Source organism: Cantharellus anzutake (assembly GCF_015039405.1).
Source record: "Cantharellus anzutake strain C23 chromosome Unknown EI90scaffold_33, whole genome shotgun sequence".
Lineage (NCBI taxonomy): Eukaryota > Fungi > Basidiomycota > Agaricomycetes > Cantharellales > Hydnaceae > Cantharellus > Cantharellus anzutake.
The window spans coordinates 1-25,931 of NW_024066983.1; the positions used below are offsets into that span (position 1 = coordinate 1).

At 47.8% G+C, this 25,931-nt stretch overlaps 9 protein-coding genes across 9 annotated transcripts; 5 read left to right on the plus strand and 4 right to left on the minus strand.

Annotated features, from left to right (window-relative positions):
* Positions 1-1,064: 1,064 nt before the first annotated feature.
* EI90DRAFT_3125524 (vacuolar ATP synthase) lies at positions 1,065-1,725 on the minus strand (the record flags this gene model as incomplete). The annotated part of the gene is made up of 5 exons (XM_039063839.1): positions 1,065-1,117; positions 1,252-1,339; positions 1,398-1,480; positions 1,538-1,619; positions 1,681-1,725. The coding sequence occupies 5 exons, from the start codon at positions 1,723-1,725 to the stop codon at positions 1,065-1,067; spliced, it is 351 nt and encodes a 116-aa protein (XP_038914464.1).
* A 111-nt stretch (positions 1,726-1,836) lies between these two features.
* EI90DRAFT_2924887 (mediator complex, subunit Med6) lies at positions 1,837-2,549 on the plus strand (the record flags this gene model as incomplete). The annotated part of the gene is made up of 5 exons (XM_039054881.1): positions 1,837-1,896; positions 1,955-2,110; positions 2,169-2,256; positions 2,315-2,397; positions 2,454-2,549. Coding segments are annotated over 5 exons (483 nt in total), but the record flags the coding sequence as incomplete, so codon positions are not given.
* Positions 2,550-3,432: 883 nt separating this feature from the next.
* Positions 3,433-6,321, minus strand: EI90DRAFT_3125526 (uncharacterized protein; the record flags this gene model as incomplete). The annotated part of the gene is made up of 11 exons (XM_039063840.1): positions 3,433-3,487; positions 3,542-3,727; positions 3,779-4,106; positions 4,156-4,361; positions 4,427-4,588; positions 4,638-4,792; positions 4,843-4,988; positions 5,040-5,202; positions 5,262-5,745; positions 5,801-5,946; positions 6,001-6,321. 11 exons carry the CDS (start codon positions 6,319-6,321, stop codon positions 3,433-3,435), a joined length of 2,352 nt encoding a protein of 783 aa, XP_038914466.1.
* Positions 6,322-6,606: 285 nt separating this feature from the next.
* Positions 6,607-6,961, plus strand: EI90DRAFT_3063562 (uncharacterized protein). The gene has a single exon (XM_039060737.1). The coding sequence runs from the start codon at positions 6,766-6,768 to the stop codon at positions 6,955-6,957; it is 192 nt and encodes a 63-aa protein (XP_038914467.1). The 5' UTR covers positions 6,607-6,765; the 3' UTR covers positions 6,958-6,961.
* A 3,079-nt stretch (positions 6,962-10,040) lies between these two features.
* Positions 10,041-10,519, minus strand: EI90DRAFT_1476775 (uncharacterized protein). The gene is made up of 2 exons (XM_039051819.1): positions 10,239-10,519; positions 10,041-10,180 (listed from the first exon to the last, which is right to left on the minus strand). The coding sequence occupies exons 1-2, from the start codon at positions 10,438-10,440 to the stop codon at positions 10,143-10,145; spliced, it is 240 nt and encodes a 79-aa protein (XP_038914468.1). The 5' UTR covers positions 10,441-10,519; the 3' UTR covers positions 10,041-10,142.
* Positions 10,520-12,509: 1,990 nt separating this feature from the next.
* Positions 12,510-13,244, minus strand: EI90DRAFT_3155540 (uncharacterized protein; the record flags this gene model as incomplete). Its single annotated transcript, XM_039066005.1, has 1 exon — positions 12,510-13,244. One exon carries the CDS (start codon positions 13,242-13,244, stop codon positions 12,510-12,512), a length of 735 nt encoding a protein of 244 aa, XP_038914469.1.
* A 2,814-nt stretch (positions 13,245-16,058) lies between these two features.
* Positions 16,059-16,896, plus strand: EI90DRAFT_1476910 (uncharacterized protein). Its single transcript, XM_039051820.1, has 2 exons — positions 16,059-16,372; positions 16,434-16,896. Exons 1-2 carry the CDS (start codon positions 16,297-16,299, stop codon positions 16,826-16,828), a joined length of 471 nt encoding a protein of 156 aa, XP_038914470.1. The 5' UTR covers positions 16,059-16,296; the 3' UTR covers positions 16,829-16,896.
* Positions 16,897-17,138: 242 nt separating this feature from the next.
* EI90DRAFT_1476986 (uncharacterized protein) lies at positions 17,139-17,865 on the plus strand. The gene is made up of 3 exons (XM_039051821.1): positions 17,139-17,375; positions 17,432-17,575; positions 17,641-17,865. Exons 1-3 carry the CDS (start codon positions 17,336-17,338, stop codon positions 17,781-17,783), a joined length of 327 nt encoding a protein of 108 aa, XP_038914471.1. The 5' UTR covers positions 17,139-17,335; the 3' UTR covers positions 17,784-17,865.
* A 296-nt stretch (positions 17,866-18,161) lies between these two features.
* Positions 18,162-19,789, plus strand: EI90DRAFT_3125528 (uncharacterized protein; the record flags this gene model as incomplete). The annotated part of the gene is made up of 3 exons (XM_039063841.1): positions 18,162-18,383; positions 18,436-18,636; positions 18,692-19,789. 3 exons carry the CDS (start codon positions 18,162-18,164, stop codon positions 19,787-19,789), a joined length of 1,521 nt encoding a protein of 506 aa, XP_038914472.1.
* Positions 19,790-25,931: the final 6,142 nt, after the last annotated feature.

A 25,931-nucleotide genomic window follows, 5' to 3' on the forward strand; every position in this document is an offset into this window, starting at 1 on the left:
AGCTGGGATTATGCTTAGGCCTTTTCAAGGAGGGGTCCGACGTTTACTTATCTCGAGGCTGGTCACCTGCCTAATCTAGATCGAGGTATCAAAGTTTCCCCAGTCCCAGTTCTTGGTAGATAAGTCGTTACTTGCGGGTCGCAGACCGGTCCCCGTTCCCCCCCTTTAATGTGCAAGTCTGCCGAGCAACCGAGTTTAAGAAGTCAACTTTTCCACTGGGATTTTCAGCACTCAATCTTCGAAGGACCCCCGTGATGTCACCCTATTTCGTTTGTTGACTCGCTGGACGACATCATCTGGCGATGCTGTCTCTCTAGAACTCAAGCATTATCCCAACGCGCTGCGCGTAGCGATACCCCTGTCCCGCATGGTGGCCAAGCCCGAGTTTCCCTTCCCTTCGATCTCCCAGAATCCAGGCAGATTGATGGTGTTGTTTACCGATGACTAGATTCACTGATTATCATGGCTCGAGGATATCCTCTCCACCGAGACGAGTAGTGATGGTTCATTCCACCATGGTTGTGAACAGACTTTGACATTTGGTCACTTCCCCCTAAATTCCACGTCTTTCCTTTTGATTTTTCGCCTTCGGTATTCTACTATCTTGGTTTTCAAAGTTGGCCAAGGTAGATTCAGCCGTGTGTTCCAAACCCAGAGAAATGCAAATGCTGAAACCCATTCTCAGACATGCCGGACAGCAAATATGTCAAATGCATTCTGGAGCCCCTGTTGCGTCGGCACCAGAGTGAGTTGCTGGCCAATGCTGTGACCTAACCTCTGTCTTTGCGGGCACGTCTCGAAGCGCATGCTAGTGCATGACTGTATGCTCTTTTTTCCGAAGTGCAAGCGGCTCCGTGGCTGGTAGCCTGTACCAAGATACCGTGCAGATGGCTGGGTTTAGTGTAACACGTATATATTATACGTCCATAGCATCTGTCCTAGGCAAGGTACTCGTCAGAGTAAGAGAGGATTCGGGCGACCTGTCCAAAGATGATTGGGGGCAATACGTGCGGGCTCGCTGGATATAATTATTGCACCTGCATAAGGACATGCGCCATTGAAATTTATTCTCCGATGAGTTTGTGAACACGCTTTAGTACGGAATCCTTGTCAGGATCTGGGGAAATAAAACGATTGGGTTGATGTGACCAACGAGAATGGTCATGTATTCAAGGACGGAAATTTCATGCAAAGTGTGATCGGTGATCAGGATGGAGGATGTCTAATACATGCATGATCGAAATGACCTACCGTATGGGTGATCCTTGCTCGGTATTTCAAGTAACGCGGGGAACGCCTGGGTGTATCGGTCAACTGTGGGTCGAATCTTCTCGGCAACCTGAAGAGAAAGAAAGAAGGGTAGCTGCGGCCGCAATTATATCGATATTGAATCTTACATGTTGATTGATGAGCAGGATGGCAACATCATTCCGCTCAGTGAACTCCTGAAATGTCGATTCAATGACGGAGACCTGCGTTTCTTGTAGACAATAGAGTGAAACTCCATTGTTACGGAGTGGAAGGATAATGAACGTACTACTATCAACTACCAAGAAGTTCTTTTTTTGTCGTTCATCGACGTGGCCAATTCCAGCGAGGAGGACACCAGTCACTGTATCCTAAGATGTTGGAAGAAGAATCAGGTTCACACAATCATTGGCGCCTATCGCTAGGGAACACCTCGTCTCCAATGACAGCTAACAGTGTTCTCTCCTTCTGAGCCATCACAATGCTCGGACGCTGCACCGCCACATGGTGTTGCACCAGTGCCTGAGTGAGTCGCCCTCACGTTAATCCTCAATGATTGGGATTTAAAGGATTGTAATCGTTTAGATTATGTCCACTCCCGCGGACGATTACAGCGAGCAGTCGTTCTTCTTCCCCGAGTTCATAGCGGTACGCTGGTTGAAGCTTGTGTTATCCAGTTGAAGTAGTTCATAGATTATGGCATTAGGCAATGGCGCCGCTTGATGAGCGCTCGGCGATGGAATATTTCACGTTCTCTCCATGGTATCGCACAGAACCCCCTTCAAACAATCAGATTCTTCGCATGCAAAACGTAGGGAATGAGAATGGGGCGGAAATGAATGAGCGAGAGGAGTTAAAGTATGTACGCCAGCACATCGCTAATAGCTATACAATCATGCTAATTAGTAGTGGTAAGAAAGTTCACGGGGCTAGAGTTTGCTGTCGTGCATTCAGAACCCCCATCGTTGTTCATACTTCACAAACGAGAAAGATTGTCTCCAGACGAAGGTCAGCCCGATGGCTTTTCTCCCCATTCCCGTAGTACGCCAATGGGCATATTGTGCAGTTCGCCCCCTTGAAGTGTACTACCTTATCAACAATCGAATCCAGCAATCACCAAATCTTTACGCTCTCATCGCGAATCGTATGGTACTGTTACGTCCTTCCACTCCCTGAATCCATTAATCGAGCAACAGCACGATTAGAACGCTTCGTTACACGCATTGATGTCCTCAATGTCTATCCTTCGCCAACACAAGCCTGCCTTCACCCCTAAGAAAGGACACGTATGGCCTGTTTCATTCGACCCAACCTCTGCATTCGTCACGTCATCCTCAAAAAAGTTAGTTAGTGCCGCAGGTGCTGAAGATGGCATCTCCCACGCTGCTGGTACTCCATTGGACACCGGTACTCCAGGACCTGCTGGATCCGTCACTAGGGGGGGAAGCGTACAACCGTCTGCTCGCGCACAAATGGGGGACGCGTCCTCGTCCACAAATGTCGTGACTCTTCCACTTCTGCACGCAATACGAACTACTGCTGTTCATATACTGGCTGCTTCGCCTCCAGCTAGACCTCCCACGAGCACCGGCCTCGCCTTATCGGATGCTGATACTCCATCCCGAAAGATTCGAAACGTTATGGAAATTGCACACTCTATGGATAGCCCGTCACTTGTCTCTGCTTCGCCTACATCTCCACTCAATCCCCAACAGCAGAGGTTTATAGGAATAAACTCGATACACTTCTCTAATACTGTGTCCCCATACATTCGTACTGAGCCTGGGTCAGGGGGTTCGGGTGAGATGCTTAAAGCATCTACACCTAGAACACAAGAGTCGACACCAAACCGTTCCGACCCTGGCACCCCAGGCTGGCCAGAGAGAAGGAGGAAAAAGAAACGTTTGTGTTTAGCGGTTTCATGCTATAGAGAATGTGCTCGGCGCTGACATGTATCGTCACGCAGGTACCGTTGGTTCAGGAGGCACACCTATCGCGGTGCAGTCACCTCCACTTGGAGTCTCTCCCCCAGCCTAGGAAGTCACGTCAACATCAATGTAGCTGACTGTTTGAATCATTTTGTGAATTTGGAACCCGGACATCTCAAATGTCCTACAATCTGCTGGAATCCCCTGCCACGTTTAACTAGTGTACACCCAAACTTTCCCCAGATTCAACACAGATTCACCATGCCCATTCGTCATCTTCATCATTATATTCCATATTGTACCAGTTGTCACTGTGGCGCAATGGATTATAAGCATCACAATGGATTAGCCATTAAGTTACTCACGAGTATGAGAAGCGCATTTGACCTGGGACTCGCCCAACCCAGCGAGCAAAGCTGGCCATCTCATCATCCGGACCTTTCCGGATGGCTCTCTTAGAAAGCTGGGTAATGAAGGACAACATCCGTTCTTCCGGTAATGCAGCGAGCGTGGCATTGGCGGAATGGAACGCCCAAAGGACTTCAAATATTCTGGATGCAATATCATACGTACAATGTCCCAGGTTCGCAAAAAGTGCTTACTCGTCGATTCGCCGATCTATCTTTTGCCATGCACACACTCGGTCAATATGCCAGTAGTACGGCCTCAGATTTCCGGACGCATCGGTGTCCTGAAGAGGTTGGTTTGATATGAGACATAGTGGTTCAATGTCCACCGGCAAGTGATGAGCGGCCAGAGAGTTCTTAATTGTTTCATTAGCAAAGGAGACGAAATCCTCTGGGAGCCACAGAGGGATAAGAAAGTCTCCCTCGGAGCCCAGGACCTTCTCCAATGATTTTCCGATTACCATGCGTCCAACCTTGTTTGCATCCACAACTATCTCCTCGAATCTCGAGCCTGCGCGTGGGTCTGGTCAGAGAAATTGAGTGCTGTAACGAGAAGCGCACGCATCACATACGGAGGCCATTCCATCTCGTCGGGTACCCGCATTCTGACATATTGTTTTCAAGTTGGTCTAGCTCCTTTTCGTTCACATGAAAAATAGCGGACTCGAAATCAGCAAACTTGAACTTCTCATTCCAGGCATAATGGGGGGTTTCATCGTATCCCACAGGACTGGAATTTTCTGTGTAATCGACGGAGGCGAATGTTGTGTTGTCGAGACTAAGTCAAGGAGTAAGAGATACCCTGGTATAAAAAGACGTGCTCACATAATGTCACCATCGCACGCGCGCCCCCAGAGCCAGACGTGCCGCATGAGGCGCTCAAAGCTGGACAAGCAACTTCGACCTTGTGTATCTGTGGAATTCCATGAAATTTCAGAAATAGAGGCATGAGACAACGCCGGTTTCGGCCCCTTTAAGTCCAGTGGATTCCCGTTGAAGAATCGACTTGATCCTGCAGTCAGTATGTGACATTCATAAAAATGGCTCCACCAACATATTTAAGAGCTTGGTAATCCAACACTCCGAATTTCTTGAGATCCTGTTCATGTCCGTATGCTGCATTTCTTGGCCAAGACTCAACACGTCGAGAGCCTGCTCGTCCCTGGGGAGTGAATCAACGTAGCTGGGGAGAAAACGGATCCCATAACCCTTGAAAGGGAACAGTTAGATAAGGAGCGGGCTTCATGTGACTTTCGTACTCTGTCCGCATATTTGAAAACCCTAAAGAGAATCAAAACAGTGTTAACGTCGGCGACTAAAATGGAATACCTCTCTTCTTGACTTGCCCTTCGCTCTCCCAGGTAATGTCCATTAATAAGATTCATCGTAAAGACATTGTAACCCGCTACTAAGTCTGAGGAACAAATGTGTGGGTATCGGGAGAAAATGAGCTTACTCTGAAGGGCGCGAGCGGCTCGTGGAAGAAGATAGAGCTCTTTTCCGTCCCATCCCATGGAACAGATATCGAGGTCGAAATTCAGAAGGATCTCTTTCGGATCTCGAACCAACTTCAAGACAATTTGGATTCGCCGCGTAGGATAAGGCCCAAAGAGGGTGATCTGCATGAGTAAGCTGTTGAGACGGCAGCAACATAGTGGGCCCCCAGGTAACAACAAACCGTTCGTGAGTTCCGTGCAACCCTGGAATCAGCGTCCTTGGGCAAGTTTGACTTCCAGACGTCATAGATGTGCTGAATTTTCTTGTTAGCCTCAGTTGGCCCGAGCCCATGAATATAGAGATCTATGTCGGAGTTCTTAAAAATGAGAGCGTCCGCTTTGACATCTGTGCAGAGCAGCGAGGAGAGAGCGATTCCTCCTGCAGCAAAGACATTATTCCAGTCCACGCCTTTCAAAAGACCATCACTGAGTACACTGAAGACGCTAGCAAAGGCGCCAATATTTGGCTGGATCTTTATCGAGGACGCTCGATTCCTGTCTAAAATCTTATAGCCACTCATCGAAGAACGACTGAGCACCCTTGCATTAACAGAGAGAGTAGAATCCTGAAAGACAGCATTTGCGTGCTGAGAGAATCGAACGAGCCCTCGCGACCAGTCTTTGGGTTCCTGACTATTTCTCAGCCATGCCTCGTTGCGGAGGATCCTGCAGGAGTGTGAACCGTTCGAGTCCATGACGAAATGACAGAAAAAAGGCCCACCATTCATCAACGTCGGAGCTAAGCGCCCCCCCAGCCTCAGCGTCAAGCCGCTCAGTTAGACCTCCATCCACTGCGCCCTCAGCAGACCGCCTCGCAATGCAGAAGGCGTGATATGGCAACTTATCCCATCTTCCTACGGCCCTACGCTACATCATTAAATAGTAGCTGGAGGAAGGAGCAAAATAATCCTAATAGCTTACCAGTACAGATTGTGGAAGGGACATAATAGCTTTGATGTCATCCGACGGGTCAACATTGAGGGACGTTGCGATTTTCGTGGCCACTGCATCAAACAGCGATGCATCCGCGGAAAGCTTTTTCTGATCCTCTACATCCTTAAGAGACTCTTCATAAACCTCCAACTGCCTTTTTACCGCTGCGATACCAAGCTCGCCAGCAGTAGACCACGTGTAGGGTGTTCGGGAGATCAAAAGCTCCCGGATATGGCTTGGGGCGACAGTGCTGATGACAGGCCCTTCTTTGCAAGAGTATTTCAGCTCCCCTACGTCCTCTAGATCCATTGTGAAAGCGGCTCGGAAACGAGGCTCACTGCGAGGACCAAGGTCCGTCCCTGAATGATTCCTTGGTGTGATTGAGGTGCCCGATTTGGGAATCTATCAGCGCTTTCGCGGCACTTGTCGAATTCGGAGTTAACGGAGGAAAAAGCGATCATTTGAGTTGGGTCCACCCTCATAATACGTACGAAAAGATGCGAGCAGCTGTCAAACGATGTATTAGCGGGTGAAATTACCTTGCTTGCAAGGAGTCCGGAATTACCTAACTTTTTTCCCACCTTCAAGCTTCTCGCACGTGTATGTTGCTCTTTTCCTGACCCCCTGGTCATCTACATGCCCAGACTCTATTACGCGTAGTCCGCACCTTCCACCTTGGTCATTCCACTTTACTTTCCGCACACCTTCCGGAACCCCAACCCCTCTCGTTCTGAGAGGCCAAGGACCATCCACATGACCATCTCCCCACCAATTCCACGGGGGAATAATGGTACCTCAGCATCTGCTGAGTGCCAGCTCACCGAAGCGCCCCGTGCTTCGACTTCCTCTGGGGCTGTCAGATCCACAGCCCCTACCTACTCTTTCCTCTCGTCCCAAGAGGCCAGTGGTGGTCCCTACGGCCACTTCCCCACCTGTTCTAAGTAGGGAGAATCGTTTACCAGCCCGGGCTGGGTGCCAGCTCACTGAGCACCCCCCGCACTTTGACCTTTTCCAGGTTAAATCGCCCAGTAGTCCCTACCACTGTTCCCAGGGAACAAGCGTCATCTGTACGCCTAGGAATGATGCAGGCAACACGTCCTGCGTCGGTTCCAGGCCAAATTGATGGCAGTCTGGCTCCTGTGGAACTGCTAACTCACGGAAAGCGCCCTGCGCTTCGAGTTTCTCTGGGATTGTTGAACCCAGCCCCTTCCATTTCCTTTCATTTTGAAATGTTAGAGACGGTCCAAATGACCATCTCCCAACCGGTTCCACTCCAGGTTGACGCAGTTTGGTACCTGCAGGCTGCAAGCGCGCAGCGCTTCGACAAGCCCTGAGCCGTCACAGGCTCCTACCATCCTCCCCGGGTCCGGAACTATCCCAGATCCCCATATGCTCTTCCCCTCCTGATGAACCCCCAATCCTGGAGTTCTGGAGGAAGAGCAAGTCTTCCGCAAGAAATATTCTCCTGCCCAGCAGAAATACTTGGCCACCGTTTTAGAATGCCCAAAAAACAGGAGACTATGTTGGAAATTCAACAGCTACTTAGCCTGCTCTAATCGTCCATCGGAAGGATCCCCATCCGGGGTCGTCAAGGCCGGCTTGACCTGTCACTTCTTGAGCTCTCTTATTGCCAGCTCGTAATTTTTGAGCCGCTATACATGACAGGTATTGTTCCATGGCGTTGGTAGAACCATGCAAAGCAATGCCCGCACGACATGCGCTATCTAAAGTGAGAATCTACTTTGGCAACATGTCAAGGATCTGCCCGGATTTCCGGATTGCATAACTATACCGCAGCCGTAGGGATCGTGCATCCTGTGAAAAGCACAAGAAACAAACGCGAATGTATGTAAGAATGTAGAGCCAAAATCGGCCATGCAGAGTTTTTTGCAGAGTCTCACAAGTAATCCAGCCGGTCTTGATAGTCAAAACATCGTGCAATGGATCGGCTGCGTATTTGTAATCGATTGTCGAGAAATGACTCCGTAAATGCGTCTATTTACGCATCGAAAATACTTAAAGAGTGCAAAGTCATGTCAAGGATCTCGAGGGGAAAGATATCAAGGGCACTAAGGATCGCTTCAGGTAACATACGAATACGGTAATCGTCGAGTGGGTATTCTAAGAGTGGCGGATTGCCATCTAGGGTGAAGTCTTTGAAATTGACACGCAGGTAGGTAAGGATATCGAAATCGTGATGCATTGTGTAGTGATGGCCTGTCCTTTTTCCATCCATTCTGGGTGCCGCGTAGGGACAAATTTCGAGATGATTTCTGAATTTTAAAGGGGCGGGGTGTTGTATCAGCGTAGTTCCAGCGAATTTCCGAGGCACCGCCCGCAATGATGCTTTGCTGTGAAACCCGAGGCGAATCATTGGTCAAATTCTGACTGACTGACTTCATCGGTAGCTATTCAAACAGAACAATTTGGTAGAGTTCGTGGCAGGTTGCCAGTAGTGCTGCCTAGTCGAGGAGTGGTTGGTAAATACTCAATAGATAATGAAGCCCCCCCCCGCACCCAGCCATAGCCCGGTGCAATAGTATCTGGGAACCCACCTGATGTAAAATACAGTAGGCTATCAGATAGGATAAATGGGTGGCTTCCACAAGAGCGGACACTGGCAAGGACAATGTGTCAACGCAACTTGAGATGCAGCTACCACTTGACACTACTTGTGAACCATTAGGGCCCTCCCGGTCGCAAAAGTGGAGCTCATTAAAGTACCTAATTCTCCACACTTGATGAGAGATCGTGAAATGGGCATGTCGACCAGGGGCCATAGACCCAGAATTCGGGGCGTATATGATCCTTTTCTAGGGGAAGAGTGAAAAGTAACACCAGAAATAAAGATTCAAATTCCGGCTGAGTCTTGAAACCTTCAGCAAAACGAGTAATCACAATGTTATAGTTTTGTTGATCAAATGCAGTGTTTTTTGGAAGCGCCAATATTTATTGGGGAGACTCAGCGTATGTCAGTAAAGAACAGAATCCGGTCGAGAGTGTGGGCAAGTTGAAGGGGTAGAAGGGTCCGTGTCATTGAGTTCAATAACGTACCCGCCAAATCCGCCTTGCTCATGTTCATTTGTTGGCATGGTGAGGACCTGTACTTAGGACTAAGGCCTGAGTCCCACAGCAGTGGCCTTGAAGGCACAAACATCGGGCGTGCGAGATTTCGAAGCATTTCGCACTACCCAGGAACCAGACAAGCACCCAAATCGCACCTCACATCGTGGGCGATCCCCAACACCGCAGCAATCCGAAGGGTGAGAAACCAATTGGGAAATACCAAGAATGAGTTCGAGTTCCCCGATATCTGCCAGCACAAGTTTCTCACCCTGGACAACTTGTCAAACGATCTCTAGAACCCCCCTAAGAGGAAATATGGCATTATGACACACAACCTTCAGTCCAGCGCGACTGTCCCCAGCAGTCGTGCCTTCTTTTGGAGTGCTACCAACTATGCTGAGGCACCCGTCCCCCTAAGACTGACCAAACCTTTGGCTTATGTTCAGCGGCACCGATCAGGGCGTAGTATACAGCACTGGACGAGGATTCCAAACTGTTCCAAATTGGCGGAGTAGAACAACCTCTAGTTACAAACGGTGCGACTGCGCACACTGGCAGTCCACCCAGGAAATGGCGAGGAAGGCTAAAGGGGAAAGACACAATGATCCAATAGCTCGAGGCGCCCGGTACTGCTACTGGAACCGGTGGACTAGTTCAAGTATCGAGAATCCACGAAGGTGCAGTGCGCGCGGCACTCGGTTGATTTCCAAGACGCATATTTCAGGGGAATTTGGATATCGATGGTGTGGATTGTCGAAAACGGGGCTACACGCGCAATTGGAGCAGGAATGAGTTCCCCAATGAGACCAAAGTGTGGGCATAACCATCTATGACGAATGATTGAAATGGTCAAGACAATACCGCTGATGCGGCGCTATGGAACCTATGGCCATGGGGTGGGTGGAGATAGTTAGCCGTGTGATGAGATGAAATCCCGCATGAACAAGACAACATTAAAAGCGAGAGGGGACTCCCTTGCAAAGAAGCTTCGTGGCTTTGGTCCTTTCCAGCATAGCGCCACACTTCTAGGCCCCGTGAGAAGGATCATGCCGAGGGAGTTTCCATCAGATGGCGGCGCCGCCGAAAAAAAAACAGAGGAAATCTTGGACTCAGGCTCATATTAACAACTTGAGGCGCACCTCAGGAACCACTACACGCACCCAGTGGGGAAGGGGAGTAATGAATTGGACCAAGTCTGCACTGGGATAATTGACAATTTATCCATTTCAGCCGTAGCCCAAGCGTATTTACCCAAGTGGCATCAAATGCATGGTATCTAGTTCTCCTGCGATGGTGGTGCAACCAACAGCCCTCTAACGGACGGCTGCATGCCACGTGCTGACTGCACGTGACAGAAACCATTGTCTGTTATCGTTTTCGCCGCTCAGACTCCTCCTATTTTCAAGCTGCTCTCTTCACTGGCGGACGTATATGAAGTTGCCGGAACAGCGAAGCTCATGACTTTTCGTATGACCAATCTTTGTGAACAATCACAAGCTTATGATTGATTGCCCTTTCCCACTACACTGGGATCTTCTGCCTCATTGGCTGGAGCCAATACAAGCCAAGGCATTCTACACACCCTACATCCACCATAAGACACTGTGCTGAATTGGGCCCCGGACATGTGTCGTTAGTCACCAGGTCCCTCACTCCATCCACTCGCGGGCGTCTGTGACCCCACTCTTCGATCATAACGGCCTGGCGTTTCAGATATGCTGTAAGGATAGCCATGTTTTCTGTGGGCACTTGTTGCGTAGCAGTGCTACAAGAACCTGCCACAAATGCTCATTCATTCCGCCCCGCCTCTTCTTCCTATTATATGCTCCCTCCACTGCTGTGTGTGTAGGCTGGAAGTTGTCTTCTAGCCCCACGCACCAAAGCATGCTTGAGGTGCAGCATATCGACTCCAAGGTCTTTCATTATTGCATTGATTGCATTGGCAGCCGCTCTTGCTGAAGCAAATTCTGCCATTCGCTGCGTTTGCTGTCTTCTCAAACTTGATGTCCACGCACTATGACGTCTTCTCCACCTTCGCCGTAGCCCTCAGTCTCCGCGTATGTTACCCGTTTAGTAATTCGCGATCCCACACTTTTGGCTCCTATTATTTCTGTACAGAATGCCTAATCTAATCCACGATCCCCAACTTGTTATCGATCGCCACGATGTCCTGCCAATAATGGCCTTCGAATTGCGCTCAACGACGTCACCATGGTATTCATTCACTGAGTTACTACACTAATGTCCTGCCTCGCACCCAGTTCGGATCGCCGCCGGGGAATCTGCAGTAATGGCCTCCTCTGCAACCCCCCTCGACACAAAAAACCCCTCAATCAATGGACTCTATGGCATCGCCGATCGATAAGGCAAGACCGGTCCGCAGCATGGAACTAGAGACGCCTCAAAAAGGCTCTCGTTGGGACGGTAATGCAAGAGCAATAGGCCGTTTTGACCTTATGTGAGTCTGATCTGATATCACCGCCGTAACGTAACCATACGACATGAGTACCCAATGGTTTGGGTAGCACGAGTCAATCTGAGAGAACGGCCTTTCATCAACCGGTCGCTAATTGGTCCGAGACTTGACCATAGGCTACGATATTACGCGCGTATGCGCATGTATTAATTCGCTTCCCAGCTGCATCGTATCATCCATCTATCATGCACCGAACGCGCGAGAGCGCGCGCGTGCATCTTCATGACAGAAATAAATCATGGCGTCACACGAAATTCGCATTAATACTATATATATGTTACTCTTCTCCGCTGTATTCGTCATGCAGAAACGTTCGAGCAGCTCTTTTGAAGCCCAGCTCGCATAAGTGATGGGCAGCCGAGTGTGTGAAATTGGACGGAATCTCCAGTGCGGAATATTTTGTATTGTGCCTGTTGCTGGATTCGGACGATACGGAACTTGCAGCTCACTCACCATGTTTAGCATGCAGCATGTGTGCTTAGTCACCTGGCTGTCACCCCATTTCGCAAGCTCGCCACCAATGGTCACAACCGGGGTTTTAAATTTAAGTAATACAAATAAGAATTTTTTGTTGGTGCAAAACATGCATCGTACTATGTGGTCAAAGCAAGAATAACATTATGGTACAGGCGAAGGGTCGATAGCCGACGTGGTTCCACAAGTGAAATAGGTGATTTGATAAATTGTAGGTTGGGGGGGATTGTGAGAAGGGTTATGGCTGTGGAGAATGTGCGAATCCAGGGAAAAGTGGTTCAGATGTACATTGGAAGATTAGTGAAACGGGGAGTATCCAGGTAGTGTGTTGCGTAGCTGAAGAGGAAATTCGTATTTTGATATTTGTGTCCGGAATTGGGAGGTACAATTAGGATGGATGGTAGTCGTGTAACTCGTCGTCAAAAGCAGTCATGGTCGTCGTGGATGCAGTCGTCATGAGAGGGAATGTAGGATCCGTGTCTCACCACACGGAATCCTGGATGATGATGACGGTGTTCGACGAGCGGAGCCTAGTTTGGTCTGTTGCGGAGTGGGTCGACGAGTAACGGCGATCATCCACCCACAACTTTGGGTCTTCAGGTAATCCAAGACTTGGCCCTATGGGCGAGTCGTGAATGGCGGCCATGTTATGGATAGGTGATGCCATGTACGACGGCGGGAACGGACGTTGAAAGTGTTGGGCTGGCTGCGCAAGGTGATACTCGGAAATTGTGATGAAATCTGTCATGGAGGAGTGTGGTGATAAGTCGATTATCTCTTGTTGGAGGAAAGAGGTTAACATACCCAATGCTTCTGTCTGAGGAAGAATCAAGTCACTGAGGAGAGTAGGATCCGATTCCATGTCCTCCGTTTCTGAAGAAGAGTCCCAGGTAGCTTCAGGGACGTCACTATCATATCCGTGGTCGCCATCGTCTTGGTAGGCTCGGGAAAGTTCGTCGTCCCAAGAGTCAAAGACATTGGGTGCACTAGCGAAGCGTCTCGACGACGAGGGGTACTCTCCCTGTGCTTCGACAGGTGTTAATTTCCTCCATGCTTGACGAGGTGCATTGTTGGAGGAGGAGGAGCGACGACGAGAAGGACGCGAAGGCTGCTGTTGCACATGTGAGGCACGGTCCGCTTTGAGAGTACGGGTACGTTGGAACTCGTGCTGAGCTTTGGCTTCCTGAAGGTCCGGGATAGCATCGAAGGACGACATTGTGGGTTGTGGGCTGGAGGGGAATTTGAGGGCAAGGGATAGATAGGACTACGAATCCGGCGAGGTTTCTCTCGGGGCTATATATCGAACAACTGAATTCAGAGAAACAATGGATTTAGTTTTTATATCCCGGAACCGCGAAAATTTTGGGAAAAGAATAAAAATGAATGAACAATAAATTGGAACAAGGGTTGGATGACTCGACCATTCAATTCAATTCAATCTGAGACTGTATTGTTCCCCTGCACAGGCTCCGTTTGTGATGAGCGCTTAAGCGCTTAAGTTTGTCTCCACAATAAGACAAGGCTATGCCCTCTCATTTTAGGGTTCTATGCTCATCGCCCAACGTGTTACAGCCTAGTGACACGTGTCGCACACACTAGCGTCCATAGCCATTTGCAACCCCCTTTCACACACATCGACTCTAGACCGACTTCCCTGGATTAAGCATCTGATATCAGGAATTATTTTTGTCGCCACCCAATTTCAACGTGCGCGCACGGTTCAGCCGGCACAGCGTCTGATCTTTGAATAGGTGTTCTAGGTTTCGAACTAGTTGTGTATCCCACACCCTGATTCACCTGATCATTCATGTCACTTGCTCGAGACTTGCAACCTCTGACTCGCGTAAGCCCTGCTTTGGCGCCCAAACGATGCTGGAAACTTGACACGTGCACTTCATACTGCTAGTGCTTTAGTGCACACCTTTCCCGCGCATGCGGTGCAGCAGACTAACTATAGTGCTGTGTCGCCGACCTTCTAGCCGAGGCGACGGAATGTTCTCCAGGTACATTAGCTGCGCGCTTACTGCAGCTACGAATTGATGCTCAAGCCTGAGGCACGGTTAGCCTCACTGCTGCGCTTCATTAGCCACGTTTAACAGCATCGGTCCCTTTTCTCCGGCACATTGTCGTCAGCATCACAGCCGTATCTTGTCATCCGCCTGGTCCTTAGTGATCATCACCGAGACACCGGATATGAGTTGAATACATACTCAGCACGTAATATTCAATGAAGACCTAACTGGCAGACCCAATCAGGAATGCATCTCTCGGTCGTGTCGTAGCTATCGCTTCATATTCCGGAATTCGAATGATTTCTTTTCTGCCTCCGTATACCACGGATTATGTAAAGGGGCACCCAGAAACGGAAAGGAAGCGCATGGGATTGAGTGTGGTTTTTGAAAATGAGTGATAACATATTATCACCAAGCCATCATTCTCTCCCGAATTTGGTCCCAGTGTTACCCTCTTAGGGTACTGGTTTCCGCAGCCGAATAAATGTCTCGACAGTGTTTGCTTGGAATTGCCAACTGGCCAGTGGTGCACCTCCTATAAGATTTAAATCCAGTCGCTTGAAACACCAAACGGATGGACCCTCACTACACCCATCTGACGTCTTCCTACTCTGATGGGCCCAGAATCCTCATGCCTGCAGCGCTCCAGAAAGCCTAGAGCCTCGGACCCCAATAATATTATACTAGCGTTTCGGGGCGCATGGGTTCCCTAGATTCACAGTATGGTTGTGCCGCCAACTGACTGTGGCACGTCAGCAGATTTGGACCCTCGAGGCCCTTCACAATCTCATCTTGAGCATGGGATCTGATAAGATCACCATGCCATTTTGTGGGGTAAGATAGACCACGAGGCTTTTTCGGCCACCAAGGTGCGTGCGGTGAAAGCAGTTGTTGAATGTGTTCGTATTTTTTATCTTTGAAAATCCTTTTTCTTCCGTTGGGGATGAGCCGCGGTGTGCAATGTGCTATGCAGTGCTTGCGGATTTAATTAATTATTCGCGCAGTTTTTATCCTTTCTTTGCTGCTAGGTTTGCAATTTCCCATTCCTCCACACACAAGTTAAAAATGATCCGACATCAATATTGTGATAATGATCGATTTGGAATCTTCTACCATCATTTAGGGATCCGTTCATGCAACTACATAGGGCGGCCACAGGGACCGGCCAACACTTCTCCTTTGCGATCGATTTGAAGGCTTTCAATAGATGTTCGACGCAAGCTGCATGGGTTCCTTCATTCACTGAGACCCCTTTAGGTGAGTTCCCAACTCCGATGCCGCTGGCTAACTCCGAATTTTTTCGCTGGCCGGCCAACTGCAGGGCCCTTTGGGGCCCCTATTCGGTCATTAAAGGAATCACGGCTGTAGGTGCATACGACTTCCTCACTGAATAGCGCCCAAACAATCTTTTGGATGCCTCTGGGATCACTGAGCAGTTGCTTCACCGAGGCCTGCGGCCACAGACCAAATCACCTGGCTTCTTGCCGCAGTTCTTGGTGTGTGGTTCCTTATCACATGCCGCTCAAAAGGCTTTCTGCACTGTACACGGGAGTGGGGTTATGCTATGAACACCCCAGGGACAGGCACATGATACGAACGTGTATGCTCAGGGAAACAGGCGCCCATGCCCGATCGATTAACCGGAATTCTCAGGTCGACGAGTCATCAAGTTTCTGCAGTGCATTTTTACCTCTGTCCGCCCGAATTGGGAATATAGAAACTGAATTGATTTGCGTCCCTCGGTCCCGACGAATGCTTGGTTTCGCTCGTTGTTGACGTGCTTTCAAACTACCTAAGGACCGCAAATCTCGCTCAGGAATGTGCACTGTGTCCGTGAGGCTTGCATGCTCAAGCGGTGTTGCACCAGTGCATGCAAGGCTATGATTGCGAATTGAAGATTACTTTGTCACTTATGAAGAGCCGTTTTCCCGGGTTATTAGGCAGGTCATCAGCCTTATTGGAATCGGGCTATATGCACCGTCTCACTGCTGGCTTATCAGTATATTTTTTGTTTTCCTGACAAGGGTTTTCGTTTCGCAATGGTAAATCCATTTAGCCGAGATTCGAACGCGACATGAACGCCTCAAGCTCTTAAGTGACTTTTCATTGTCCTTTTTTGCGCACCTGTACTGCTCCCCCAGACACCAGCTTGGTGCCTGAGGCACGTCTATGAAAATTAGTGAGATCTCCTTGGAGGGGGTTCGTATTGCCATTATTATCTAGCCCCCACCATGCGCTCGGCCTTCCTCAAGTAATATGTGTAGTATGTGGCAGAGGCGTCCCCTTGATGTATTGGGAAATGACATTTCCCGTGAGGGTACCATGCTCCCTGGTTAGTAGCCACTCATTTCGGTAGTGTCTTTGATGTCGACCAACCTTGCTTAATATCCCAGAAGCAATTCTCGAGGCAACATCTGTGTTTTGTCCATTACAGTTATCGGGACGTTTTGGATTTGCGGAAAGTGATATCCAGATTGTTCCTTTGTCCATTTCCCCAAATATCTGCTGTTCTCACTTTGCTCAGCTTATTCGCAGGCAGGTTACTGCCTCTTTGTCAGACAACCCGGCAAGATCTAAGCATCTTCTGCGAATCTACAGCCTTGAGCTTCCCACCCTGGACCTCCACATCTCACAGAGATGGCTCTTCCTGCGATCACTGATGTGGTTCCGTTGTTTTGCTTCCTCGGAAAGCTCCGCTGGGCTGCGTTTGGCCCGGCTGTGGCGTTGTATTCAGCTGTCCTTGACTCGTGTTTCTTTGAGCGGATCCGGTACGGACTTCGTATGTTGACTGTGGAGCTTCCACAGAGTTTGGATTAGTGTACGTGATCGAATGGACAGGGCGATTCCGTCCCAATTGACGCAACAGTTCAGCCACGTGTGTTTCTCAGTTTTTTTTTTGGGAGGGGATTATTTTTTTAATCGCCCAACCCCCAAGTTTTGGGCTTCTATCAACATCATATTACTATGTAATATGATTACCGCCGATGGGACCGTTCCGTTGCCTGCTGTTGATCGGCATAATGCACATCTCAAACGCACTCCCGTATCAACAATAGCATTGAATCAAGCGTTTGCTTTTCGAACCCAAACTACCTATCGATTTGCATACAGTCTGGCTTCCGGTCCGGGTTCGGCTCACGCTCCTTGTGCCGTTCGCCTTCGAACGTGAGCGGGTGTTAGACACTCTTGAGATCACACAACTTGCACTCGGGAACACCAGACCCCACCATTCCGCCTTGCTGCCGAATTCCGGAATCCGTCGGGCAAGGCAGAGAATCACCATCAGTTCTTGTTCATGCCCGCCAGCAATTATTGCTCATCTTGTTTCCATCCGAGTGCGCAATTGTCTGTCTATCTGTATGTTGTGGCATCGCAATTACAAACTGACTAGTCAGGATGGTTCCCCCATTACTGGCACTCTTGTTCATTGGCTCTGTTTCCACCCACAAAGTTCGGACGCACACATGGGTACGTCATGTCCGATCTTTTCATGCCTGCCCTCAGCCTCATGCCGTGATAATTCAACGAGAATCAGGTTCGCAGATCGTCGGCTACTTCGCGTGTGAAAACGTTTAGTTGTCCCTGATACTCATTATTAAGTAGTCGATCCCCCAAACGTACGACACTTGGAATGCGCAGTCATCCATCGTCTTTTCAACTGGTCGAGACCGGACGTGATTACCTCGTGGACAAGGACCCTCTTTTCTTCATATGCAACCCGAACTTTTACTACAAGATGTTGAATATTAATTCGGATTGCTTCCCCCGTTTCATAAGTTCATAGTAAGCCACAACTTCTGATGAGCAGTGATTGGCCAACTTCGTTCCTCCAGAGGGCCGCGCGAAAGAATTGTCCGTTGATGAGATTGCTGTGTCAAGTTGGCGCCATTAGAACTTGATATCTCAATGCACGGGTGCCTGATGCCCGTCTGTTTACGAAGGGGGTCAAATTTCCTTTTCCATGGGGAAAGTGCTCTGAGAAATGGTCACCGATTGAAGTGGCCAGAGTCCTTGAGCGCTGACGGTACCGCACAACAAGAGCTTCTAATTTTAAATTTGCCGAAGGCGTCACGTGTCTCATTATCAGATTGCTTTAGACGACTGGCGCGAAGTTTTTTGAGATGACATGCCAAGCTTGTGGCGCCGTGACAGAGTACGTTGAGGAAGTTTTTGGCGAAGTTTGCACAGAGTGTGGAACACTCGTTGACACTCTTCAGGCCGAAGAGCTCGTCGCTGAGCCTATATGTGATGACGATGGAAAGCTGATAGTCGGTACAAGAGTGGTACATGACTCCATCAGGTCGGCAGCCGATAACAAGGGAGCCTACAGGGCCAAAAAAATGGTGGGTTGGCTGTGCTCTCCTCTGCCGCACGAGAATTTACATATTGACACAGATCGAAGCTCACTCGTCGCTATCGAGTCTTTTACGCATCCTGAAACTAGCCTCACTGGAAACTCGGGCGAAAAATATATTTGACCGTGCTATGGATGCTGGAAATTTTAAGTGGGGCCGCACTTCAACGTTAGTAGAAGGTGCATCTGTGGCCGTATCCCTTCGAGAGAGTGGGAGGTGCGAAAGCTTATGTGACATTGCTGTAAGCTGGCTGCGAATGGCGTTCGTTTAGATCGCTTGATACTCTTCCCCTTCAGGTTTATATCAGTGTCAAGTTCGGAGCTCTCGCAAGGATGTATCACAAGGTCCAACGACTTCTAGGCCTTCAATTAGCCCCGAGTGATGCCGTTCTACACTTCTCAAGTCTACTCAGCTCTATCAATGCATTGTTGTCCTTCGAACCATCTCCGTTCCCTCAGAAGCTTCATTCATTCCTTGAGTCTACTCCTCTACCAGATGTGTCTCGCTTCGCCATTTCACTGTCTTCGCTTACTCAAAGAGTATCGCTATTCGACCAAAGGGCTGTTCCTCCTGTGGCCTGTGCGCTCATTATCTGCGCCTATGAGGGTATTACTGCCCAAGCGATGCCGCAGCACACATCATTAGCTTCAAAACTGTGTGGACGCGTGGGTTGTGGGCAACGTACCGTTCTTGAGCGTTATGGGGAAATTGGCCGCTTGATTCAGGACTGGACCAAAGCGCTCCCATGGGCCAACGCTGTGGGTACTGGGATTCGCTCTGGGAGCCGTATTCGGGCTAATAATGCTCGAGCAATGAAAGATGCAGTGGATTTCCAGCAAGAAATCTGGAGGGCTAAGGTCCGTCCCCTGTGCAAAGGGGGACCCATAGCAGATGATGCGTCTTGTTTTGGTTTAGAAGACGACGATTCATCTTTCGAGGTTGAAAACCAGAGTCGTCCTTACGTTATCAAAGTGCCTAGTCCGACTCTGGGGGGATCTAACACAATGACTCTCATCCCCCAGCCTCATCCTATTCGTCCACCTGCCTATGTACGTGATAAAGCAAGGTGGCTTTGGTCCCGCTCGCGCATAATGGAGCAGATAGTCGCATCCTCTCTACGACTTGACTCTGTTTCTACTTCTACACCTCCATTAGGTACATCATCCAACTTGAGTATCCCCTCAACGCTTGGAGCCACCGTTCTGTCCAAGGATGCATTTCTTCACGAGCGACCGCGCTCGAACCTTTCCAAACTTGCTGAGTCACGAGGTGGTGAACATTTCGTTCAGGATGAAGAACTCTTTGAGCTGGGAGAGTTGGAGGGTCTTCTTCGCAGTGAACGCGAAATCTTGACCTTAGAGGCGAAATGGGATGCCGAGCAGGCAAACCAGTAATTTTTTTCTTCAATGATGAACAGATACATCGCCTATTCCATATTGTGATTTCGTGTCTGGCGCGATTGAACCCGTTGAATGCTAAATCGCTTTCCATCCGTGGCTGTCCAGCTGGAATTCGAACGGTCACGGGCCACTGGACTGGAGCGCGAAAAAAAAAAAGAGAGAAAGAAAGAAAACACGAAAACGAAAACAAACCAAGCCAACGGCACGTGCGATTGCCATGCTGGGCTTTGACAGCCGACAGCAAGTGGACGCCCCGTTCGTGCCTCAGTCGGACATCGTGCTCGACGGTGCTGGTGCATCGACTTCAGGTGTGGCTCGTTGGTTCGGGCTTCGACATTGATGGAGGCAGTTGCAGTTTGGCGGTTTTTGCGAGTGGTCCAATGCACCATGCTTGACGCCCACAGGCCAGCGTCACACATCTCAGCGAGCTGCCTCGTGTCCTGCCAGCATAGACAGGGATTTCGACTGTACTTTAGGCCAATACAAAAGCCGCCCCCATTGCGGGCAAGCGCGAGCTGATGCGTCCGGCCCCCTTCTTATCTTATCGCCTCTGCCGTTCTGACATTTTCATGTCTACTCGTTCAGACTTGACTTGTGCGGTGAAATTTCTCGGTATCGGCAGCGTTTATTGTTTGCCTTTCTGCTCGCCTTGACACAGCCCACCCCATTCCCCCTTCCTCCGGCATTGTTGCTTCCACCGGCCAATATAGATGTGATGAAACCGCCACATGTCAGCAGCGTTCATCTCGCCTCTTTTCTCGCTCCACACACCAGCCTCCATCCCATCGTTTTGGCTCCATGCACCTTCGGTGGCTCTTGCAACCTGCCCGTCCTGGCAGGCCTCCCTTCCAACGCCCTCATTTTGCGAGCTCCTCCCAACATCATCATTTCTGCCGGTGGCCCCAGTCCTTTTCTTTTTTCTCATGTACAATATTAATATTCCACACTCAAATCCAATCGAAACAAAAGTCAACGTGAGTTTGAGAAGAAAAAGAACTGGAATGGAAAAAAAAAATTCAGTGAACCCTCGTGTGTGTGTAAGAGCGATCACGAGGACTGGGTGCGTAAATTCGAGGGAAATATTGTATGAACGGTATTGAACAATCGCAATTCCATGAGCTTGTCATTTGTATGGGTATGATAAAAGAAATAATTAATATGTGCGTGGGTACATTGCGGTCTGAATATCAATTCAGTGAACCCTAGTTGTCCCAATTGTGGGACATTGATGGCAGAAAGCTTTGGCTTGCTTACCCTGGTGAGAGAGTGGTTGATTTTTTGGCTGGAAGACAGCGGCCTAGGTGGTGTGATTCTACCTCTGTTGAAGTCAGCCCCAAATATGCCACATTCAAGCCTATGGACAGTGTGCAAGAATAAACTCAATACAATAGCCAGACAGGGGCACGACTATTTGAGCATAAGAAATTCATGTCAATTTTTGGCTGCCTGATAATTTACAGGAGGATGCAAGGTAGGAATATCTATCCTAAGATAGACAACTTTCAAATCCCGGTACTATCCGGAATTATCCGAATGTGGCAGTACAAGGTCATGAGCGGCAAATATTTCTGGTCATTGCAAGGTCACGTGGAAAATATTTAGCTGGTTATGTAATTAGGCAGAGTTGGCTGTCTCTTTTGGAATTACTTATGTACTTTATACATGTCCTTTGGCTGAGAATTCTTGATAAACCTCATGTACTGCTTCAGGTGGCAGTCCGCGATGCCCTTTGTATTTCTTTACTGCCCAGGCAGTCTCACGACCATTCAACCCTTGGCAATAACCATCCATGTATCACAATGAGCGATTTGAAAACCTGAGAATTAATGTTATCTGGAAAGTATGAAAAAATAAAAGGTTTCCTTACTTGCGCATTGATGTGATTGATACAGATTCCAGTGCTTTCTGTAAATTTAGTTTGACATCTTCGACTCTTGAAGAAGGTGGGAACTCGTGATAAACATGCTTTGAATACCCCCACACTTGCTCAATAAAATTAAGCTCGCAATGGAATTTTGGAAGAAATAGGGTGCCAAACCCAGCAGCTTCACAGTGTGTCTGAAGCAGGGATTTGACATTAATGAAATGAGCAGAATGAAAAAGGATATTTCGGCAGCAACATTGTGCTGCTGTGCCACTGCATTTGAACCTGTCACACTGAGCATGGAGCCCAGTGACATCATAGCCTCGTTCTTCTAAGAGTTTGGCCATCCCCTTGAAATATCCTGGATAATCAGGGTGGTCATCGGGGTAATAAAGGTGTTGTATGTGACCATCCCATATTGTATCTGCCATACGCTTAGTTGTGGTTTGAGGTTTTCCATTGGGCTTGTATATGATTGCACCACTCTCATCACGTGCATTCACCATGGCTTAGGACCCTTTGGCATCTTGAGTGCTGACAAGGCATTTTCAGCACGTTTGGAGTGAGTATGTTGTAGGAGAAATAACGGCCACACTATGGAAACCCATTATGGAAATATGCCAGATAAATCACAAAAACCTCATACGACAAGTAGATATGAGAAAATAGAAGGACCTGAATTTTAATGAATTTTACGAATTTTTACGAATTATTATGACTATACACGATAAATCGAAAGAAAGAAAAATAGCAAAAATACTTCAAGCTTACTATCAACAAGACGGAATTCTCGGGGGAATTTATAGCAAATATTAAACCAAGAATTAGGACAATCGACCAAGATTTGACTATAAAAATAATCAGAGAACCTCCACGGAAACTACTTTCCCACGTCCGAACACGTAGCCAAGGATGGAAGTACCACGGAACGAAGATTCCTCAGGAACTAATGCAAAAGTCAGAGTCGTGTTTACAATAGGAAATGTAGATGTCTTCCAAACGGAACCAATGAGAGTAATTACAGGGGAAACTACCTATAAACGATGGAGATATGACTAAAACTCCTGCAAAACAAGGACAATGTCTAAAAGGCAAGCGCGAAGATTAACTAGTAACGACCAAGACAAGCTTGATAGCCCATTAGAAAGGAAGGGATCTAATCTTAATCCTCCCAAATTTTCATAATAAAAGGATCATGCGTTAATAAGATATCCAATAATGGGAATAGCGACATCAAAAGTCCGAGCTCAGGGAAAAGACGATGTTTGCGTAGGATCCATAATTGAAACATACAACGAAATTTACACGGAAATTATTAAAAATGGGGAACTATAGTTATGCAAATTTTCAGCCCAAACGGTCCAGCCGTTGTGAAGTTATACCCATGATGGGAATATAGAAATCTGCATCATGTGTAATGACGTGTGAGGGTGGCGATGCACAGGGAACCGGCCGTCGGAACCGAGATCCGCACTTTGGCAGATCGCGAAGACCAATTTCCGTCCAAATAAGGAAGAGCCCGGTCAAAACAAAGCATGGAAAGTGCAAAACAACCTTAGATCATGAGGGAAAAATCTGAAATAAATCACAGAAGCCCATATGAAAGAAATAAAAACCCGTGCATATCATAAATCCCGAACAATTAAACGGAAACGGCGCCCGCATACAAACGACTATGGGAATGATGCACGTGATTACCGAATGTGCACGCGAACTTTTGCTAACTCAACGAATACCAGGAAATAGGACACAATCTTAGTACCATTGGAAAGGTGGGAATAAATGAAAATTTATGATACCAAGAACGTGAGAAAACATCCAGAAATGAATGAGATATAGGGACATGAAGTTAGAAACCAGAAAACGCGCGGGAAAACAGCTTCAAGAGGTCCAGAGTCCTAAATAAAATACATAAAAATATGATATCTTCAAGGACGACCTACTATAACAACGAACAATACATATGGAGGATTAGGATGTGATAATACAAAGGGGAATCAGGGAATATGAACGAAATTCACGAAAACCACTAAACTACGACGGACCATGGCGGGAATTTTAGGGAACGATATTCTAATGAGGTGGAGAGCTATAACACATTCGTTTGAGTAATTCTTGACTACTAGCAACTTTTACTTTCAGTTTTAAACCTGAATAATTCACTCATTTACCATTTCAGTCTCATTTTAACTAAATGTCACTAAATAAAAATGGAATAAATCAGCTGAAGGTCTCAGCACAGCCGTACGCATAGTAATGCGAAGTTTGAATTCAGAATCATCGAGTCATAGCAAATTTAATGGTATATATAGGGAATTTGAAATAGGTAACTGTGGCAAATGCAGCGCAGCCAAGTTCTAATTAACCATTAAAATAGCTTAGGCGAGGGAGGACAATAAGGATTCTAGGCGCAGTCTGACCGCAGTAGAACTGCAGTTCAGCGCAGCAAAAGTGCAGTAGAACTATAGCGTGAAAATTTCATTTTTTATTCAGTTTGAGAAAAATACACTGTAAATAAATCCTGTAAATAGAAGGTAGAGCGTGAAAAAGGAAGGTGACCCAAGGAGTATAAAAGGGAGACCCTTTCTGCGACTTTTCGCCCCCCTCAGAGAAGTAAGAAAATAGAGTATTATTTTTCTCAAGCATTTCTGGTTGTCACTCCAGTGCGAAAAAGTGATATACAGTTAAGATTGCCACTGTAGTAAAAGGCAGCAATTAAGGAGAGAAATATTAAGTAGATATTTCAACAGGAGAGCTGGTTAACACTCCAGATTTCAAAGTGTAAACACAAAACAGTTATCTTGCTACTGTTAAAACAAGCAATAAAATAAGACAAAAATAAAATAAACCCAAGGGACACTCCAGACACAATCCAAATTCATTAACTGAACAGAATCTTTGAAACTTCACCAAGTAGAAGATTAAATTCAAGTTCAAATCCAAATTAAACAACGCTACACAGAATTACACCTAGACAAATTAATAAATTTCAATAAAGAAACAGCTCCCCAGGGCTCGGTTTATCTGTAAGTCAATTCCCAGGAACTTTAAAACTAACCCATAAAAATAGAATTAGCCAAAACACTCGGATTGGTACTATATTTACAATAAATAACACTAGTACACTTCCCCATCCTAACTAAAGAACCAGGGAACAGCTTGGTGGTGGTCTCGTTTGAACCTCCCAACTGACCTTCCTTCGTTCTCTCCTTCAACGTGCATTATCGAAGACCAAGACATGATGGTCATTGGGGTAATGCTCTGTCAAGATCCACATTGCATTTGATGCTTGTTCAATTACACCATCACTTGTGAAGTATCTGTCGCGATTACTCCCCAGTCTGAGCAGGACCTGAGCTGTATGATCACCACCTTTGAGCCAGCCATAATCGGCTGAGACAAAGTCGGCCACCATGACAGATGCACCCTAACCCTTTGCATAGGGTTTTGCTGTCTCGGAATCATGAACCCAACGAACCTTCCAACGGTCATGAGCATAGAAGACTGATTCATCATGGAACCAGACCACAGTACGACGAAACCCATTTGGCTCAGTTACTTCTTCCCCATTTTCATCCCACTTTCTCATCAACTCTCCGTAATTTTTCATTGCAGGCAGAAACACCTCTTGCCGATATCGAACCACATCTTCTCGCTCATGGCCATCAGAATACTGCCCTTTCTTCTCCCTCTGCCAGCGATACCCCATTCTTTTTAGCCAGCGCTGACCTGTTCGGACAGATATTGGTTTATCCCGACCTAAGCGCTCAAACATTTCCGGAGTATTCAAGAACTGAACGACATCCATTGCTGAGATGAATGGACCGAGACTATGCAGGTGAGCCTCGATTTCCTGTCTAATATCCTCGTCCATCACAAGAATAGACTCCTTCCATTTTCCATAGGGGTTCATCGGAATTGTGTTGAAATCGACCATGAACGCATGACACCACTCCTGCAACTTAGGCCCATATGACTGTGGCCCATGATCCCATGAGATTGCCACCCACTCCGATGCTTGGATCCAGCCCACCTCCTTGGTCAAGCCCATGTCAGAACGGTACACATGGAACAACTGGAGCATTTGTTCCAGTCGCATCTGCATTAAGTCATCGAACTTCGAATGTTTATGGCCACCACCTTTCTGGCGGGGCCGGATGATTTCACTGATGCATTGTGCAGCTTCTTCAGCTAACTTTCGGGATGGGGCAGGGACAAATGCGTGGGGGTGGTGGTGGGTTCGTGCAAGGGGTTCCTCACACACTGTTGGAC

Excerpts from the sequence above, each read along its gene's own strand:
- EI90DRAFT_1476986 (XM_039051821.1), top strand. The coding sequence starts at position 17,336 with ATGCCCGCCAGCAATTATTGCTCATCTTGTTTCCATCCGA. Across the intron at positions 17,376-17,431 it reads CTCATCTTGTTTCCATCCGA|TCAGGATGGTTCCCCCATTA; the intron begins GTGCGCAATTGT and ends CAAACTGACTAG. Across the intron at positions 17,576-17,640 it reads GATAATTCAACGAGAATCAG|TAGTCGATCCCCCAAACGTA; the intron begins GTTCGCAGATCG and ends CTCATTATTAAG.
- EI90DRAFT_3063562 (XM_039060737.1), top strand. The coding sequence starts at position 6,766 with ATGACCATCTCCCCACCAATTCCACGGGGGAATAATGGTACCTCAGCA.
- EI90DRAFT_1476775 (XM_039051819.1), bottom strand. The coding sequence starts at position 10,440 with ATGGTTTCTGTCACGTGCAGTCAGCACGTGGCATGCAGCCGTCCGTTA. Across the intron at positions 10,181-10,238 it reads TTACTCCCCTTCCCCACTGG|ATTTCCTCTGTTTTTTTTTC; the intron begins GTGCGTGTAGTG and ends CCTGAGTCCAAG.
- EI90DRAFT_1476910 (XM_039051820.1), top strand. The coding sequence starts at position 16,297 with ATGTGTAGTATGTGGCAGAGGCGTCCCCTTGATGTATTGGGAAATGAC. Across the intron at positions 16,373-16,433 it reads TGAGGGTACCATGCTCCCTG|AAGCAATTCTCGAGGCAACA; the intron begins GTTAGTAGCCAC and ends TTAATATCCCAG.